The 20,656-nt window shown below is 42.6% G+C and overlaps 1 protein-coding gene across 9 annotated transcripts in view; it reads left to right on the plus strand.

Moving 5' to 3' along the window:
- Positions 1 to 20,656, plus strand: part of myt1lb (myelin transcription factor 1-like, b) — a 131,827-nt gene that overhangs the window by 96,023 nt on the left and 15,148 nt on the right. For 6 of the 9 annotated variants that reach the window (XM_052086669.1, XM_052086668.1, XM_052086674.1 and 3 more), the window contains exons 8-13: positions 2,442 to 2,532; positions 6,226 to 6,333; positions 7,205 to 7,431; positions 8,608 to 8,885; positions 15,369 to 15,596; positions 20,072 to 20,190. In XM_052086669.1, coding sequence (XP_051942629.1) covers positions 2,442 to 2,532; positions 6,226 to 6,333; positions 7,205 to 7,431; positions 8,608 to 8,885; positions 15,369 to 15,596; positions 20,072 to 20,190 — 1,051 coding nt within the window. The remainder of the gene's footprint in view (positions 1 to 2,441; positions 2,533 to 6,225; positions 6,334 to 7,204; positions 7,432 to 8,607; positions 8,886 to 15,368; positions 15,597 to 20,071; positions 20,191 to 20,656) is intronic. The other 3 variants (XM_052086675.1, XM_052086676.1, XM_052086673.1) reach the window with 2 other exon arrangements.

A 20,656-nucleotide genomic window follows, 5' to 3' on the forward strand; every position in this document is an offset into this window, starting at 1 on the left:
GACAGTTTGGAGCTGGCCCATTCCTCTACCACCATGACACAAAACAAGGTCCATGAATAGACGCATGGATGTGTCTATTGTGGATTAACGTGACTGGCCTGCAAACTCAACCTTTGAGAACACTTTTTTTCAAGTGGAGACTGGGAGCCAGATTTTCCTCATTCAAACATCATGGTGACCTCACAAGATTTGAATGTAGCCTCACTTTACTACCCAGCAACCACTGTCCCTGACTTGCTTGTCAGCATGGCTTATTCATACTAGAAATGTTCCAACCAACTCAAGTTACCAGATTGATTTTATTGTATCTTTTTTCAATATATCACATTTTAAACTATTAAAAATGCATAGATTTTGATCAACTGACCTCATGACACATTGAAGGCAGTGACTTTTGCGATGGTTTTTCTGGGCCCGGTAATGCAGCCTTCTGCATCATAGAAAATCTGTTTTACGTTTACCCGCGAATTGTCTCAAGGGCTGTCCAATTCCTTCTTTTTAACTTTTGTTGCTAACCGCGGTACAATAGTCCAGGCAAGAAAACTATCAGCACAACGGGACTGTGCGTCGCAGTAGCCGGCAGATTGCTAGTGCGCGTGCTTTATTGTAAGCCTGCGTGAGCGCACCTGCTCACACGGGAAAATGATCGACAGACTCTTGGGATCACATTCTGTTGCTAGTTTCGTCGTGCCGTGACAAGTTTACAAATAATAACAACAACAAAGGGGGGTGGGGGGCAAGGCAGGTAGGATTTTTCAAAAGATAATTTTCACAATATTGTAGTTTGAACAAAATGAACAGTTTGACAAAAAGTGTTTGTTTTTAACACTGCAACTCTACTTTTAACAATCTGTTTTGAAAAATTATCATACATTCAAAAAGGCTTTTTCTGAACTGCAATGTATCTCAGAATGCAATCTCCCACTTATTTTAATTACTACACAAATGAAAACATGACCAAAATATTACTTTTCTGACAATATCAGTCCAAAGTCCAAACTGAGATGATCGGCTCCTGAATTGAGTGTCATTAAATGGTGCGAGTGTCACTAATGCTGTGGTCAACAAGTGGGCGTGCCTTTGCCTTTGGTTCTCAAGGAGACACAAGTCTAACACCTAGACTGTGCAGTCTCGTGACATCTCAAAGGTGACCTCCCTCATACGTTCAGTCACTGCATCGTCAGCCAATCACTCGCTTCCTGTCAATATGTGCTCAATCGTCTCACACAAAAGAGTCTTTGCTTGACTAGTTTAAAAGTAAGGATGACAACACGCCGCACAAGTGACTACCTGCAGGGCAAACTCGGCGACAGACCATTCTCTTTCGCTGTCAATGTGCAGGATAGATTATGTTTTATTAATGCAGCGGTTTCATTTAATTGGGAAATCACACAGTGCAGGCAGACAGCTCCTTGGGAAATGTGAAAGATGACAATTAAATTATATCTCAAATTCATTAATTTCTTTCACCGTTTGCTCATTTTAGCTTTCTTTTAGTCGCAATATTGGTAGAATTGATTGTTAGTTTTTCCAAGTCATTTGCTCATGTATGACGCAGGGCGCTTGCTCTCGCCAACAGTTTGCATCCTTGCATTCCGTCACTCGTTCTTCCCATCCTGCAATTTGATGAAGACTATTTTGCGGTGCTTCAATTTCCTGTCTCTTTGCAGAGGGCAGGACAAATCTAGGATATGCATAATGTATTGGCTTGTGGCAAGTTGAGGTGGCGGGCTTTTTCCAATTACCTGCACCGAACACCAATTAGTATGTAAGGGAAAGAGGATGATGAGGGGTGAAAGTTTAAGGGGGTGATAATGATGAAGCCGATGCCGATGGGGTTTGGCCCCGCATGGCCCGGTGTCGAGAAGACTCTTCCCCGCACCCCTACTTGCAATGCTCCGACAGCTCATCTCAGACATCCATAGATCATTAATCTAATTGGCTGGTTACCACAGGGCGTGAGACAGTTATGGACTGTTTTAATGGTAAGCGGTACCACCACCACGCTGTCTACACTAACGACGTGCCCGTGATACCAAAGCGCAAATAACAGAGGGAAGGGATCTTCTATTGATTTAAAGACATGTGTTTTGCATGATTGTCTGCTGTTGGTTGGATCTGCTTTCGGCATGGCCCCAATTCCCCCCTCCATTTCTGTGTCTTGCTGAACCTAAATGGCTCCTTTTTATTCATGACCGTGCCTATTGCATGAATATTAATTTGAAAGGCTCGGATAAGTGGATGCAATATGGCGGGAAACCTTGCCTGCCCTTTCAAAACTAGCATTCATTAAAATGAAGAAGAGGTCATTTGGGTTCACGCAGGCTCATTTCTTAATGATGTTTATAATGCCAAGCTCACACACTAATAGAACTCATGCGTGGTTTCGAGGGGCTCCTAACCTTGCGTGTTTCTCACTCCTGTCTCCTGTCGCTATGAAGTTGTGGCTATGTATGAGAACGTTCTTAAGTGTCCTACGCCTGGCTGCACTGGACGCGGCCATGTCAATAGCAACAGAAACTCCCACAGAAGGTAAGTGACGGCCTGCCCGTCAGAAACGGGCTCGATCCATGTCCCTTTTTTTCCGTGGGATCTTATTTCAGTTCATGTGGACATGAGACCTTGAGTTTACTTTTTCTTCCATCCAATCATTATTTTATGTGTTGATTATGATCATATTGTTAGCTTGATGGATATCATTACCCCCCCCCCCCCAATCAGCAGTGTTATATTGTATTCATTATCCGCTGGTGTCTTTCTTGAAATATTTGTTTTTATGAGCAAAATTTAGTCTAAATCTTGATGCATCCCCCTGGAATATTTGTGTCATTATGTTCCAATGAACATATCGTGATGACTTCACATATACATGCAATTATACAATAATGTGTTGAAATGAAATACTTATTTCTTATATAGATCTGAACATCATTTGCTAGGTGCCAGCAGTATCATAGATTGGAGTGTAGGGAATAGTTAAGGCAGGTTTGACCCAAACCACCCACGCAGAATGCAAAATTTCCTGGAGGAAAACGCTTAAACATTGAACAGTATTCTCAAATGTAAGATCAGGACAAATCAAGTCTTTACCAAAAGTGGAATGAAATAAGGTGGGGATGATCGGTGCAACTGAAGAAAGAGCACTGTTAGCACAGAGGTATCGGCTATTGGTCCCATGTAAATAGGGGGCTGCCACTTGCTATGTAAATCTCGCCTTATACAGTAGTCATCACACGACAAGGCACAACTGAGCAGGAAACAAGGGTAGGAAAGAAGACGAGTTGCTAAGACACAAAGTGTCAGGTCAAGCAAACGGGACTAAGTGGAGCTAACAACCAAATGCGACATAGGTAACACGAAAAGGACGACGGGATGTAATTAGTGAATACAGAGGAACAAAAACAGGGGGGACCAATATTGAGAGAAGCAGCACACAGATTGTCTCTTTTCCTTTCATCACATCCAAACCAAAATGGGCAGCAGTTTGAAATCTTCAAAGGTTAATCGATAATATTCCATTTGCTTCTCTTGAATCCAGACGAAATTTTAGCTGTTTAAATCCTAGCATGTAGCCAAATGGTTGGCCATTGATTGTGTAGCTAATACCACAAAAGTTTTCACTCTCTGATGGCTTCAAGTTGTTCCCCTAGTTCACAATCCGCTATTTCAAATGACACTGTGCGTGCTCAAGTGTGAATCATTCATCAGACCCTGGTTGGAAAAATATGGCATCTATCAGGTGCAAGTTTGGAAGGAGAAACAAAAATAGCCTAGCTGTCAGATGGGGTGAGGTTACAGGGAAAAAGGAGTCACCCACAGCAGATGCTCAGGGAGTTCAGGCATAGCAGCGGCTATTAGCACCTTTCTGCCACTCAGCCGGGCTGACAGAAAAGGTGCAGACCTGGGAAGACCGCAGTGCCCCCATACTGTGCTCAGCGACACGGCTCAGGCGTCAAATAGGCACGTGCATCCACACGAGCCATAAACTTTCACTTTTCCTATAGAAGGAGCGATACAGATTCGATGCACAGACACACATTTGTGGACGTTGTGTGACAGGTGCTCATATTGGCTTCGGGCCACTGTCAAAGTGCATTTTAGGAGACCTGACACGTTACATTAGGCAGAGCAGTGCAGAGGAAAATGGAGGTTAAGGACCGCAGTGTGTACTTTTGGCACTTTTGGCCAGTTCACTGTCAGGACAGTTGTGCTCTCTCCCAAGCCAGAACAGGCATACAGTGTTCCCATACTTGCCACTGTTCTGTATTTACACTTAACAGATATGAGGTCATATTGTATGACTTACTTATTTATTCATTTAAGAGCTTGATAAGGGATCTTCAAAGGAATAAGTGTGTCATAGCGTGCAAGGCAAAGTGCAGAGGCAGACTCGGTTTAACTTGGCGTCCCCAACCTCAACGTCGTCAGAGGTCAGACACCTGCAGGATGAAAGGCTCGTGATCCTTGATCTCACAAATATTCCTCTTGACAAATGGAACTGAAGTACAGTATAGTGCATTTTAGAGAATGGGAAGCACAGTGACCAAGTGGTTAGCACAGCTGCCTCACACTTCTGAGTTTTGGGTTTAGAATTGCTGTCTTTCTGTGTAGAGCGTTACTCGTCCCCTGCATTTCAAAAACATGAATGTTGGGTTATGGTAGATAATGGTAGAGTGATTATCTCCCAAAAGTCCCAGTTAGTTGCTCCTGATGCTGCGTCATCAGTAGGTATATGAGATAACGGTGTGAATTCCACTTTGAATGCTGAAGGTAGAAAAACGCTATTGAGGTGACAATACATTTGCCATTTAAGCATAAAGCCTTTTTTTTGTTCACAAGTAGCCATTCTGTCCCAATAAAATTCCTCTTTCCGTGTTCATGCTACACCTGTGCCCTGGGTGTGTTTGTGAGGGGAATGGGTCGCAAGGTTCGTCTTTCAGTTCCTTGCGTATTAGGGACATCTTCGGAAATCACCTCAGAGCGAGCACTGGTTCACTGTGAATGTATGGAAAGATAGAGACTTCTCAAAATTGTTCTCCGGCTACTCGGTGGGTACCATAAACTAGGCGGTCCGACTGTGAACATGGAAGGCCAGTGCCGGTGCCTGTGTTCAGAAAATAATAAAAGCGGAGCGTACTCTACCTCTCCGTAGATATGGCCGTCAGACCGAATTTCTGAACGCACGTTAGGTTGTAGTTATTTATCTTGCAGTCCATCTGAGCAATGGATCGTGATTGAAAAAAAAAATACCCACATTTTCCCCACCCCCAACCCCCAAAATCTCTGTCTCCCAGAGCAGTAAAGAAGAAGAAGATGATTGGAAAAATGAGCCCTGTCCAACTCCTGAAGGTGCACCGGCCACAGCTCATAAGTGCAGAGGCTTCAAACTAGTGTGCAACAAGCATTCCTCAATAAGAACAGGGGGGTGATGCGGGCATACAATTTGGGCATTTCTTTCACACTGAGCACAGCGGACCGAAGGGGTTACAAAGACATAATCAATGATGTCGATCGGACAAAAGGGTCGAAATCTCTTCCTTTGGGGAAATTCATACTTTATATTCAAGACATGGATCTATGTATAATACTTGTATTTTTTAATGGGAGAACCTGTCAAGGAAGTGAAGTGAAGAAAATTCCTTTTTTTTTTTGTCAGCCCCCTCACACATTTGGTCACGCCCCCGCCCCCTTAGTTGCCGGAGAGAAAAAAATGGTGGCGTCATGCCTGCCCATAAGTGTGAAAGTGAGTGTGATTTGTCTGTTTATGAGAACAGTCGGGATAGGCAACCCTAAAGCCCATATTTAACTGAGCGGCTAAGGTTTGCGAGGGTGTGCACACAAAGCGAATGTGTTTGGAGTTTCTCTTGGCAGGGTTTGTTCAAGGTCGCAAAGGGTCGCAAAAACGTTCATCAACACTTTTAACAGTCACAGTTTTTCTCGTTGCAACAGAATTTTGAACATGACCCTATAAAACATGTTCATTTACCATATGGCAAAATCTATTGCATTAATCATATTGTGAACTCCTCCAGAAGAAACAGACAGGCTACTCGAGTTAACATGATCTCAGCGATGCTGTGAAGCAGCCATTTGAGAATTAATTTGTCAGACAAGCACATTAACAATTAACACATTTTAGAACACGTACAATGCGCTCAGAATTCCCCTATTCAAAACTGTATCTAAGATTTTGTAGTGTGCCAATGTTGACACTTTTTTTTTCAGTCTGTCTGGATGCCCCATTGCTGCAGCGGAGAAGCTGGCCAAGGCGCAGGAAAAACACCAGAGCTGTGACGGCTCCAAGCCCAACCAGGCTTCTGACAGAGTTTTAAGGTAGGACCGACTCTCTTTGCTCTTATTCATCATCAGGTGGCCTTCAAACAACAGTAGCTGTCATAACTTTTGGCAACTTCACAGTGGAAGATAAAAAGATAAAACTGGCGTTTGTTCTCCCATTTGATGAATTCACATGAAGGGTTTGATACATGTTCTGGCAATGTTGTTATTGAGGGAGCTCCACGTTTGTGAAATATCTGTCACAATGACATGTTTTGCACCTTTTCCCCTTGTATTTCTTAAAGCTGTTCAAGTTTGAAGTGCTTTTTGTTTCATGCTTTATCTTTCAGCGAATACTTTCAAAAGAATGCGTGTTTGTTTGTCTCCTCACTATTGAAGACAAATCTCTTGATTCCCTAAATGCAGTCAGTCACGTTTATCATGGTGTAGCCCAGTTTTGTTTTGTTCTTTGTATTAGAAACTGTTATAAAGTCATAAACATATCTAAATGTCACGACTAATTTTAATTTTCACAATTTAATTATGACTGAATCTAAACAGTAACTTGCACTTCATCGCTTCCTTGTTACGGTTTGCGGCTAAGCATGCAGTGTTTATGTGCATGAAATTATACATAAAACCATTAACGATTGTGAGTGCAACAGAAAGAAATAAAGACACTCAATGTATTTTTCATTGGCAGTGGAGGTGAAGAAAGACACACAAGCTATGGCAAATGGAGGGAAGATCCTTTCTCTTAAACGCAGCCATTTACCAGCATCATCTTCCATATTTCAATCCTGGAGTGTTGCCAACAGTCTGCACTTTCCTTTGAGTCTGCCCACTTTAAGCCAAATTTTCTTCCCCTCCTTTGGGCAATTTTCAGTGGCTCGGTCCAACTTCCACCCCCTCATCATTTATTTTCCAGGCCTATGTGCTTTGTCAAACAACTGGACTATCCTCAGTATGGTGACAAGAACAATGTTTCCACCAGCACGCCCCGATCCAACCTGGCCAAGGAGCTGGAGAAGTACTCCAAGACCAGCTTTGACTACAGCGCCTTCGAGGGTACTAACAACCACCAAGTGTATGGGAAACGGGCCATCGCACCCAAGGTTCATGGGCACAGGGATACCTCCCCGAAAGGATTTGATGGTAATATGTCATAGCAAATTGAATTTCCATCTTCTACTTCGTCTTTAATTTTGCCAACCAATGAATACAGCTAAGATGTAACTTCCCTGACAGTATTTTAATATTTTTTACCAAAAATGTATGTCGCGTGTATTTGTGTGCGTGTGTGTGTGTATGTGTGTGCGTGTGTGTATATATATATATATAGATAGATAGATACGGTGTTACCCTTGTGCAGATAAGCAGATTTGTAAATGGTTGGATGGTTGGATTTCGAGCCTTTTTATATACAGTATATACAGTATATCCAGTATATATATATATATATATATATATATATATATATATAAAGAGAGAGAGAGAGAGAGAGAGAGAGAGAGAGAGAGAGAGACAGAGAGAGACTAAATTTGGACTGAAATGTAAGTATCCAAAATAAAGTCCAAAACATTTTTTAAATGCCAGAGAACAAGAGTATGTCTAATAAAACTAGAAGAAAGCCAAGTGATGACCATAATCTGATGGGCAGGTTGTCATCAAAGGCCACGTTACTCTCATCTTGTCTGTGTGCAGATATCACGTTCGTCTGCTTGATTTGGGTAACAACCTGGCCAACCGGCTGTTTTTAATTTTGAACTATGAACAAACAAAATCTGTTTCTTCGTCAGCATGGAATGCAGTCAAACAAACTTTACCCCCCACCCCCACCCCACACACACACACACACACACAAAAAAAAATGAGGGACATCAATGTTCTTTATTTTATTTAATGGCACCAGAAAATACATGTGCAAACCTACGATATACATTAGGGGCCAATCATTAAACATCTTAAGCAGTTAACTATTCAAAGCAGGGCTCATTTCCCCTGAATTATAATTCTTAAGGATAGCAATCCATGATGGGTGATTCTATTCTTTCAGCTTTGGGGGGAATAGTTTTAGGAAGGCCAAGTTAACTAAGTAACGCCCATAATCAAATAGTTAAACTTGAAACTTGAAAAGTGACTGCTACTGCACTAGGATGACCTGGAATGGCAACAAATTCCCATAGACGGACAGCAATATATTTTAAGAACTCTAGACTAGTGAAGAGTTGAACTTCTTGTCGATGAAATAGTTTGTTGTCTCCATTGTGTATGAAAACAGTGATAGATAAATTGGAGTTTATTCCTCACTTTCTGCCATGCATCCTGCAGCCAAGCGCTATTGCAAGAACTCCAGCTCGGCCAGCAGCACCACCAGCACCTACGCTCCCAGCAGCAGCAGCAGCAGTCTGAGCTGTGGAGGTGGCGGAGGGGGTGTGGGAGGAGGTGGCGGCAGCAGCGCCAGCAGCACCTGCAGCAAAAGCAGCTTTGACTACAACCACGACATGGAGGCTGCGCACATGGCCGCCACGGCCATCCTGAACCTGTCTACGCGCTGCCGGGAGATGCCCCATGGTATGGGAGGAAAGCCCCAAGATCTGTGCTCGCAGGTAGGAGACCAGAAGATATGACAGCAATAATAATAATAATAAATAATAATAATACTTTTTATTTAGAAGCGCCTTTCAAGACACACAAGGACACTTTACAATAACAAAAAACACAAAACAATACAATATCCTTTTAGCCTTTTAAATTGTGTGTGGTTTTTTTTTTGTTTTTTTAAGCTCCATAGTCTGCAGTTTGCTTGAAAAATAGTAATCTAATTAATATTCCTTCAGAAATGTCATTCAACAGAAATTATTCATTAATTTTTCACATTATTCACTGATTCACAAATTCATTATAAAACAGCAATCATATAATTGCATTAATTTTAGTTCATCAATTCAAATACTTTCTTTAAAATGATGTGCGCCCACGAGTCCAGACATTATATTCTGATTATTATTTTAATCAATGGAATATTTTTTAAAATCCACTATTTTTTATTCATCTCAGTAGACAGCCATTTTGCCTTGTACTGACACATGCTGGTGACTGAAAATGACAGCCTTAGGGCTCAACTTGCAAATGCCACATCACAAAGCCTTTAAAACAGGTGAGCCATGATGTCATTACTTAGGCACTGTGACCTCAATTTCAGTCGACGGCAAGTGGCTGTACAAGGCAAAATGGCGGTCCCCTGAAATGCTTAAATCATATTCCACAAATACAATATTAGAACCCATCATCAGATTTTTTTTTTTTTTTACTTGACTGCCCCATTTACGTAACTGCACTACAAGCCAAACAAATTGCATATGCCTGACTAAAAGGATCTAAGCCAAAAGTCAAAAAACGGTTCCATTTACCGGGCTGTTTGGACGGTAATCGACGGCTGTATATCAAACCTTTCATGAGCCAAGACACCCATTTTACAGTATATTGGGAAAAAAATCTGCACACCCAAAATTTCACAATAAGTATGACTCTGAAGATGTTGACTTTGTATCAATTTAATTACAAATTGACGAAAGTGCGAAATCCGGGCCTGTTGAATTTGAACACAAAGTTGATATACATTCAGGAAGCCATGACTTATTCTGCTATAAGAATCAAGTGGATACACAGGTGTACTGTACCTTCTGTCACTTGAATGAATGAATGAACGAATGAATGAATCTATAGTCAGTGCAAGTGCACAAAATACCAAGCAGATAAACTGACTTTTTATTAATGGACTTGGATGAATTTGGATTTAATAGAAGCATGTTTAAATCTTATGCTTGTTGCTAGAAATGATTAAATATACATACATCAATAATTAATAAATCATTATTTTCAGACAAATTAAGAGAAATCATCTCATGATCTCTCAGCTCACTGGTGTATCACAGCATTAGAATCACTGACCTAAGGACAGAGAACAAACATACAGTACTTCCAAAATGACAATGGAACCTCTAGAGTTGACTATAATTCATTTCTGCATGTCGGTTGATGTTTCGAAACAATTTTACTACAACACTACATGGCAGGTGCCTAATGGGACATCAGGGATTTCGGGTTTTTGCATGACTGAGATGTATTTTCTCCCATAATTCTGGTCAAAGTGAATTTTACAACATGCGCATCATAACTATGCAAAAATGAATATTTTCTATTAAATGAAAAGTACACGCATTTGTCTTTTAAATCTTCTCTCAATGCCCCTGTAGCAGAGTTGCCGATGGCCCTTGGGAGTTCCTCAAGGTTGAAAATGTCCCCATATATGACCCTGCAGCCTCATGTGTCCGCATCTAAATGAGGCTCGATCTCCTGTAGCAGTCACGGGACATGTCTATCCATAGATTATCTCTCTGTTTCTTTCATTAGATAAGTGCTGGCAGAGAAACCTGACAGAGATAGGGAGACTTCACCCATACGCTCTAAATAGACAGACAGACACACAGAGACAAAGCTCCATGACTGCGACTTATACCTGGGAGTCAGCAGGACTTTTTTTTTTTCCTGTGCGGGGATCAGATAGGAGCAGGACCAAGCGTCGTTTGACATAGCATAAGCCCAGTGTGTCATTTTTGAGAAGATAAGGTGACACTGTTTCTGTATTATCTGTGCCGCGATACCAGGAAAATGGTGGCGAGAGAGAGCGAGAGAGAGAGAGAGAGAGAGAGAGAGAGACGGTGGCGGCAGGGGGGGTCTCTAATGCTTGATCAATGCTAATGTTGACGATGTAGACTATGATTGAGCTGATGATAAACAAAGCGAGATACAGATTTTATTTGGGGAGGCGGGGGGGGCAATTTCAAAAAGTCACAATGCACACAATGCTGAAGGGAAGAAAATATACAACATTACAGTACAATACCAGAAGAAGAGAAAATTGGAATAGAAGCCAAAAGCCACGTAATTTCAAAGCAAAGTGGAAAGGAATAAAGTTGGCAGGAACAAACACCTGCAGCAGTTAGGACTTCCTGTGGCGCTAAATCATTTCATCGTCAGTCCTATACGTTGGGGCCAGACAGGCAGGATGCTCCCGGGGCAGGACGGGAAGACAGGAGACTTCACAGGGCTTTTTTCCACTCCTTGGTTTCTCATTCTCTTTCATCTCAGCACCTCAGGTCGTGCCAAGCACTACTCCTCTCTGACTATCAGTGCTCTACACACACACACACACACACACACACTAATCTAACCACATTCTTGTTTTAGTCGTTATTACTTACACCTTCATTAAATGGGTATACAGTCTCTGAATGCGTATGAGAGAATATTTTTCACTGGTGGAGCTTTTCTTATTCTTGTACAAAATATTGCTGCTGACCTGTCAGATTTGCATTGATTAAGTAATGTAGCTAGCATTTCAGATGAATTAGTGTGTTGTACAGCAATATCTAATACGGTAATAGTTTCTTCTTTGGGGGGCTAGGATTTAGTCTCTTTTCTAGCTAAATGGCCAACATGATCATGCACATAGACTTAGCATTAGCACAAGTGACAGATTTCACCGTGTGTTGTCATTTACAACTGTGACGTTTCACAAAAAAATAAAAATAAATCCACCCGTACACTCTGAACCTGTTGCTGAACCTGAACCTCATATAAACGAAGCCATTCATTTTCACAGGGACAGTTTGGACTGTACAATGAACCTGTAATGCATGTTTTTTTTTGGGGGGGGGGGCACAGGGAGAACAATACTACCGGTATACATCCTCAACCTCTGTACTGTGGGGCGGATGTGTATTGGGAGATTGAGTTTTCTGATCCACACATGAACACATTTTTCAGAGCATTTCTTCTATTTATGTGTGTGATTACAGTTACAAGAAAAGATCTCATGCAAGCTGACACAAAAAAAGGAGGATACATTTCAGGGCTGTTAATGCTCCGACATGATGACATTCCATGGATGTATACCTCGATAATTGTGCCACAGGATAAAACCTTGTATGTGTGTGTGTGTGTACATTTAATACTATCACAACTTTGAAAAAGCAGTGCAGCGCATGACTCATGGGGCTGTTTGAGTTTGTAGGCGCTTGCGGCCAGTGTTAAGCATTGTTTGTACAGTACTTTTAAAACTGCTGAGAAACATTTGTGACAGTTGGCCAACATGCACAAAGTTTGAAGCCCACGGCTTTAGAGAAGGTTTATTTTCTAAGCAAGAACTGCTACAGCTCCCAAACAGATGAAACACCGTCATCGGTCAACCATATACAGTCAGAGACAAGCCGCCATATAATGAGCCTCTGACATGGTAGCAGAGGTCGAGCCACAGAAGGGTTCACTAAAGGAGAAGGGGCACATCCTCGGATCTTATCATTATTTTATCATGAGGGGTTGAGTCATGCTATCGGATCCCTCGTACACAGCGCATTCACTGACAAGGCGGCAGAAAAGCCACTCAATGCGAATTAGGTGCATTTGTGACCTCGGCGGTTGCTAATGTTACGTGAGAGATTGTGGCTCACAAATATTCACCCCAAAGGTGATTGACAGGGTTGAGTCTCTAGAGTTCTTCTGAACCAAACTCATCCAACCATGACTGGACCATACGTTGTTGCCCTTGAGGCGGTCATGTAACATTTAGAGGGCCCTGCCCAAAACGTCCCTACACAATTAGAAGCAAAGAATTGCATTTGAAAGATAAAGAATTAAGATTCAGGGGTAACTAATGTTTTGAAAAACGTTGAATATATGAGTGTGTCCCAAGACTTTTGTTCATAACTAATAGACAGAATGCCCCCCCACTAATTTAGCATCATTTAATAGTCAAATAATATCGGCAGTTCTTGTTTAAACAATGTCAAATAGTAAATTCCACATTAATCTTAAATTTAACATCAAACCCCATGTTTGACATGTTCTTTTTTCAGGGTCAAGAATGGCATTTCTGACTAATGAAAGGCCAAAGTTGTGTGTCATAATATGCTTGGACATTGTCAAAGAAGCATGTGCAGTTTGCATTTTCGAGGTATTTTTTTTTTTTCATTAAAAAAAGAGGAAGGCTCTCTGTGCAGGACAAATGGATCTGGATAACCAATAGTATCACACAACTCTGCACACAACTTTCCCTCTTGTTTGTGTTGGAATGTATCCTAGCACACAAAATGTTTTTCTTTATAGCTACTAAATGTCATTCTTCTACCTGAAAGAAAGAGCAAGCACAACATTTTACAAGTTATGAAACTACATAATGAGGAGCGTTTTTTTCAGAACACCCCGTATTTTAGACATCAAAGTTCCTCTCACGCACCCAGCGCAATTAAGTCAGTACGTCACAGAGGTTTTGGCTTGTGACACCGGGACACCCCACCCCAAGGGACAACGTCAGCTACAATCAGCATTATTGCTTGTCAGAGGGGGCAAAGGGAAGAGGTGGCGGAAAAATATGAATCCAAAGTCAGACAGATTAGTTGGACCACAACAACATTAGGTAGGACAGGAAACTCTAATGAGGTTCGATGGAAGCAATGTTGCCTTTTTTTTTTTAAACAAATATAATGGTCAGTTTTGACAGACAATGGCAGATTGATCAAATAAATCTTCTATATATATATATATATATATATATATATTGTGCGTTGTCCCGCACGCGGTCTGTCCTTCCGTCTGTCCCTTTTCAAAACGTACCTACTTCACCGCGCCGCTGCGCGCCGCCACTGCGCGCCGCCACTGCGCGCCGCCACTGCGCGCCGCCACTGCGCCACTCAGGCACTGGCTCACTACGATCACGCGGGCATCTTAGCGAAAAAATGTTGTCTACCCACAAGCATTGCAATGAAATTGTTAGTTATTTAGTAGAGCTAAACATCTCTTTATTTTCGCGATAAGCAATGAAGATGAACAAAAAGTTGAACAAAGCAACAACACTTTTGTGGGCCGAAGGCCCACCTTAACAGCCTTCCGCAGGAACTAGCTGATGAGCCGCCCGGAGGGCGGCGAACCAGCTAGTATCTTCATAAATGTGGTCATTGTTTGCCCGGGTGTTGAACTGAACTGTACTGAGAGATATCAGAAACATGTCCGATTTTGGCAAAGTACAGTTTTACAATCTGCATTACAAGTAAAATAATAACAATAATAATAATAATAATAGTAATACATTTTAAAAAATAGCAAATAAAAAACATAAAACCCTTCGTGATAGGTCCAATCAAAAATGAGCATGACTATGTTTTTAAAGGCATTTTAAACATCTTGTATTGGCTCTTTTGAAATTGTTCAGCTTTTACCTCATAGTGTAATTGCAGATTGTCTCTTTTTTTTCTTTGTGCAAACATTAAGAGTACATTTTCCAAAGGTGACGGTGCACGGACAGAGAGGGCCAAGCAGTAAAGAAAATATCGAATAGTGTTGCAGTGGCCCACTTTGTGTTGGTGCACAGCATGGTTGTCTCTCTATTTTGGGGTTTGCATCGGTCTAGTTCCAGCCATTGCTGCTCATCACAGCTCTCGAAGCCAAGCCCGAGTCCTCAGCCCCCCTCATCCCCTCCACCTCCTCCATCCCATGACGTCCACTCACATTAGAGTCACACGCGTGCAACACACAGTAGTGCCAGCACACCCACTTGTGACTGCGCAGAACACGGGGACACACTATACAGCAGGCTGGGAGGAAAGAGAGAGATACAGAGTAAAGAGTTGCTCACAGAGGGATGCGCTTGTCCTTGAGCACTGATGTCCTTGTCCACTTTTGGCCCATTGCAAGGGCAACAGTAAAGTACATGGTTTGTTATTCAGGACTGAAGTATATTGTTTGAGATAGCTGAATTAAAAATATATACATAATAAAAACAACTGTCAATAGCAGCCTGTATTTCTCTTAAAATTCAGTCGTCGTTGAGTACAGCTCTGCGTACAGCATGTTTGACTGTTATTTAATCCCAAACTCTCTCTCTGTCTCTCTCTCTTCTCTCTTTCTATTTTGCATCCTGATGTATCACTGTTTTCCCCTTCCACCATTATCATTGGACTGAAACACCAAACGCACACATGCATCACAAACACCACTCTCATTTTACCCCCTCCAAATACCACCACATCCAGAGTCCCAGCCTGGATGTTGACGAGAACGGTACATTGGACCTGAGTATGAGCAAGCGTCTGTGCAGCGGCGGAGGGGACTCTGTGCTCACCCCACTAGAGCCCATGTCCCCCCAAAGGCAAGCTGCCCTTCTGGGCTCCCGCTGCTACGGCATGGGCGACGCTGCCGACTGTTGGGACCTGCCTGTAGACTACACCAAGATCAAACACATAGATGAGGACGAGAAAGAGGTAACGGAAGGAATATAAGTATCTTTTGATTCATGTGGCAAAAAATGTTTTGATTTGGTAAATTCTTGGAACTGCTGCTGCATCACAAAAATGTCATTGTCGCATTCAAAATATATTTTTCTAATCACGGAAATGATGGCCTGTTCTGCTTCTGTTACGGAGGAATGTTTTTTTTGATACATGACACGAAACATTCACTATGACGTGTCTGAATAGTGAATATGTTTGGTCCGAATAGATTACTTAATCAGCAGCATGACAAAAACCAGGTCCATATGGTTGGATGAGTTTTGGTACGGAAGGACCTGATGGCCCTGATTTCAACCACACCTATGCCCTTACAAATGCTTCACAAAAAAAGAAAAGAAAAAAAGGATGCTAAAGTCTTGTTGAAAAGTGATACCTAAAGTGGGGTGACTAGAATTTCCTGTCCCTGCAATGTTATGTCACTTATGTTGTCCGTGTTGTGTATTTTCATGTGATCTTGCTTCATGAAAAAAAAAACAACAACAAAATCAACTCAATGAGGTGAAACAATGGTAATAAAGAGAAATAAGACAGTAATTTATAGCATTACGGTAAGATTCTGCTGGGATGGTGGTTGTTTTGACGGCACAGATTGATGATGTAGATGCTTCACTTCAAACCGTCTGCTCTGTGTCTGAGTTTAAACCCTCGCTCCATGTACGGAATCCAAATTGTCAAACATTTGCATTGCTGTTTGAACATCTTCTGGGTCTCTCGTTTCCTGTCTTCACTCGCTGTCAAATTTGGTACCACTCGAAAAGTAATAATTAAAATTTTCAGAAGCAGTCCAAGTGAATCTGCAAGTGAATTGACCCCAGAAATAAAATGCACTGAGGTATCTTCTCTGTTTGTGTCACGTTACCCACATCGTGCTACCTTTTTTTCCCACATTTTGCTCTTCTCTGAGATGAATTATGCAAAGTAGCACCTTGGGAGGGAGGCGGAATAGCTCATCTCATCAAAGAACTGCTGGAAATCAATGCACCATTGCTGGGTGCATCTGTCGATGTGCACAGACGCCCCAATGTGCTCTCTCTCTCTCTCTCTCTCTCTCACTCACACAATCAAACACCATCCCTCTCTCTGTTCCGCATACGCATTGTCTGGGTGTGTGTTGGTGTCTGTTTTAGTGTGATCCAAAGCTAGCCTATTTACTGCGATGCATGCCTGCATTCTTCCTGTCTTCCTTTAATTGGGGAGGCCTAAAATGACCCAGCCTCACACACACACACACATAGTTTAGGTATACCGGAATCATTTCTGGGTTTGTCTGTTGATAGGCCATACTGTACTTACACTGTGGGCGTAGAAGGAAAAAAATAGGAGAGGAAATTGCATCAACTGCCGCCGTGCCCTGGTTACACAGTGCACACTGCAGACAAAGCACGGTCCTTTTTATGGTGATACGACAGGACGTTTCCATCTAGTGGTTGAATTGTGCATTACAGGAACAAGCCTAGCCAACTGCCTCAATTGTTCTTAAGAAAGGGGAAAAAATCAATACTGTATACCTGTACCTGCAGTGAAGCTCACAAAAAAGATCCTATTCTGTTCGCAAGGTTAGGTTCAATAGCGACATCCATCAACATCCATATTGAGCCGCTATCTATTCCTTTTTCTACAGCGCTTGCCCTCCTTTAGGTCACGGTTGAGCTGGAGCAGGTGACTATGTGCCCTGGACTTAGCACCAGTCAAATCCAGGGAACATATTGACAAACAATCATTCATTCTCTCACATCCTGATGTATGGACAATTTAGAGCATTCAATTAAAAAAACACACGCTTTTGGAATACCTGGAGAAAAATCAAAACATGAAATAAAAAAATCTTCAGTTGATGTTTATATATATTTTTTCTCACAAGTTAGAAACATGAGAGAGAGAGAGAGAGAGAGAGAGAGAGAGAGAGAGAGAGAGAGAGAGAGAGAGAGAGAGAGAGAGAGAGAGAGAGAGAGAGAGAGAGAGAGAGAGAGAGGTGGCCCAGTGCGTCGACCTGCAGATATACCAGGATCAATTCCAGCTCCAGCCTCCCCATGTGGAATTTGCAGGTTCTCCCTGTGCCTGCGCGGGTTTTGACCGGGTACTCCGGTTCCCTCCCACATTCCAAAAACACGCATGGCTGGCTGATTGAACATTCTAAATTGTCCCTCGGTGTGAGTGTGAGCACACAGAAATGAAATGGTTGTTCATTTCTGTGTGCCCTGCTATTGGCTGGCACACCCCCCAACCCTTGTAAAGCAGAGAGAGGAAGAGAGTGAGAGGGAGACAGAGAGAGGGACATCAGAGTTGTACTTCTTTTGTTTATCTAAAATTTACTGACGTATATATATATATATATATATATATATATATATATATATATATATATATATATATATATATATATATATATATATATATATATAGGTGAACAGGACCCGAAGAGCCGCCTTCGTTGCGAACTCGATGAGGATGTGGAAAATCACACTTGAAGCCAATGGCAAGCCATTTACCCAAGTGTCCATCAAATGTGGCATATACCAAGGTGATGCACTCTCCCCACTGGTGTTCTGCATAGGACTGAACCCCCTAAGCCAAGTAATCACCAAGACAGGCTATGGATACCGCCTCAGAAATGGAGCTACAATCAGTCACCTCCTCTACATGGATGACATAAAGCTGTATGCTAAAAGCGAAAAGGATATAGATTCCCTGATCCACACAACCAGGATCTACAGCAGCGACATCGGGATGTCATTCGGGCTTGAGAAATGTAGTCGGATGGTGACTAAGAGAGGAAAGGTAGTCTGCACTGAAGGGGTCTCACTGGCTGAAGGAACAATAGCAGACATTGAGGACAGCTACAAGTACCTTGGTATACCACAAGCCAATGGCAACCTCGAACTGGCAACAAGGAAAGCGGCTACGGCCAAATACCTCCAGCGAGTGAGGCAAGTCCTAAGAAGCCAGCTCAATGGCAAGAATAAGACCCGGGCAATAAACAGCTATGCCCTGCCAGTGATCAGATAGCCTGCAGGAATAATAAGGTGGCCAAAGGAAGAGATTCAGACCACGGACGTTAAGAGCCGAAAACTCCTAACCATGCATGGAGGGTTCCATCCCAAATCCAGCACCCTGAGACTGTACGCAAGCCGAAAGGAAGGAGGCCGGGGACTAGTGAGTGTGAGAGCCACTGTCCAGGATGAAACACCCAAGCTCCATGAATACATCAAGGAGAAGGCTCCATCGGATGACGTACTCAGAGAATGTCTCAGACAATGGGGAACAGAAGATGAGGCGCTGGAAGAGGGACCATTATGGGAGGACAAGCCCCTACACGGGATGTACCACCGGACCATAACTGAAGTGGCTGACAGCACAGAGGCACTCATCCTGGCTGCTCAGGAGCAGGCCTTGAGCACCAGAGCCATCGAGGCCCAGATATACCACACCAGACAAGACCCAAGGTGTAGGTTGTGCAAGGAGGCACCTGAGACAATCCAACACATAACTGCAGGGTGTAAGATGCTGGCAGGGAAAGCCTACATGGAACGCCATAACCAGGTGGCTGGCATAGTCTACCGAAACATCTGTGCGGAGTATGGACTGGAAACCCCAAGGTCAAAATGGGAAACACCTCCGAAGATGGTGGAGAATGACAGAGCGAAGATCCTGTGGGACTTCCAGATCCAGACTAACAAGATGGTAATGGCGAACCAACCAGATATCGTGATCATAGTTGTAGTGGATGTAGCGGTCCCAAGTGATGGAAACATCAGGAAGAAGGAACATGAGAAACTCGAGAAATACCAAGGGCTCAGAGAGGAGCTGGAGAGAGCCTGGAAGGTAAAGGTGACAGTCGTGCCTGTGGTGGTCGGAGCACTCGGGGCAGTGACCCCCAAACTAGATGAGTGGTTGATCCCGGGAATAACATCGGACATCTCAGTCCAGAAATGTGCAGTGCTGGGAACGGCAAGGATACTGCGCAGAACCCTCAAGCTTCCTGGCCTCTGGTAGAGGACCCGAGCTGAATGAGGGACGGACACCACCCGAGGGGTGAGATGAGGATTTTTTTTTTTACAAACAATACAGACATAAATCTGTGCTATGTTCCCATTTCAAACCAAATTGATTATCAGCGAACAGGATTCATTCATTCATTCATTCATTCATCTTCCGAGCCGCTTGATCCTCACTAGGGTCGCGGGGAGCGAACAGGATGTACCGCTCAATTCTTTTTCCAGCACTTTAGACATGTTATGGGCAAGAGTTATATTATATACAGGTATGATATATAGAATATAGTTTTTGAAGACTGGTGTGTCCATAGTTGTGAAGGTTCCCAAAAACACAGCAGGCGAGTGTATAATTTGTTGTAGAACTGTAGTAAAGTCGTCTCAAAATGTGCTTATGAGCCAAAGCAGTTTATGAATGACATCATCTCTTCCTCTATTTTCTTCATCCTGCAGGATGACCTGGACCCTTTCCAAGACTTGCTGGAGGACCGCTCCTACACCACAGATGTCAACATGCCCAGTCCCAAACCCAAGTATGCCCAGTGCAAGGAGAGTAAGAAGGACCTGATAACGTAAGGGTCAGCCTACAATGACTTATCCATCTTAACGTGTACACATTTGCACCCGCCATTTAGGCGCCATTCAGTCATTATTTGCAGAGCACCACTTATCTTGCACTTTTCCATCCTGTTCTGTGTGCTTGCTATATTATTCCATTCAGCAGCTTTATATCCATTAGTCCACACTGAATCAGACTAATCTTTTTTTACCAAGTTAAAAACTTACAAGGAATTGTTCAACGGTAGATGGTGCCTCTCTTGTAAATGAGGGAGGAAAAAACACTACAGCATACTGGGTGAACAATGAAGCTTGCTTGTAGTTTCTCCGTTTTGATCATTCAGTCTTATACATCTAAAATGTAAATCGTATCTGGTGTCACAACCACGAAATGAATCACAGACAGTGAAGCTAAACTGGAAACAATGAAAGCCAACAACAATGTCAATCAACACCCTCTTCTGCAATATTCATATTTTC

This window comes from Hippocampus zosterae, chromosome 14, assembly GCF_025434085.1.
Source record: "Hippocampus zosterae strain Florida chromosome 14, ASM2543408v3, whole genome shotgun sequence".
Taxonomy (NCBI): domain Eukaryota; kingdom Metazoa; phylum Chordata; class Actinopteri; order Syngnathiformes; family Syngnathidae; genus Hippocampus; species Hippocampus zosterae.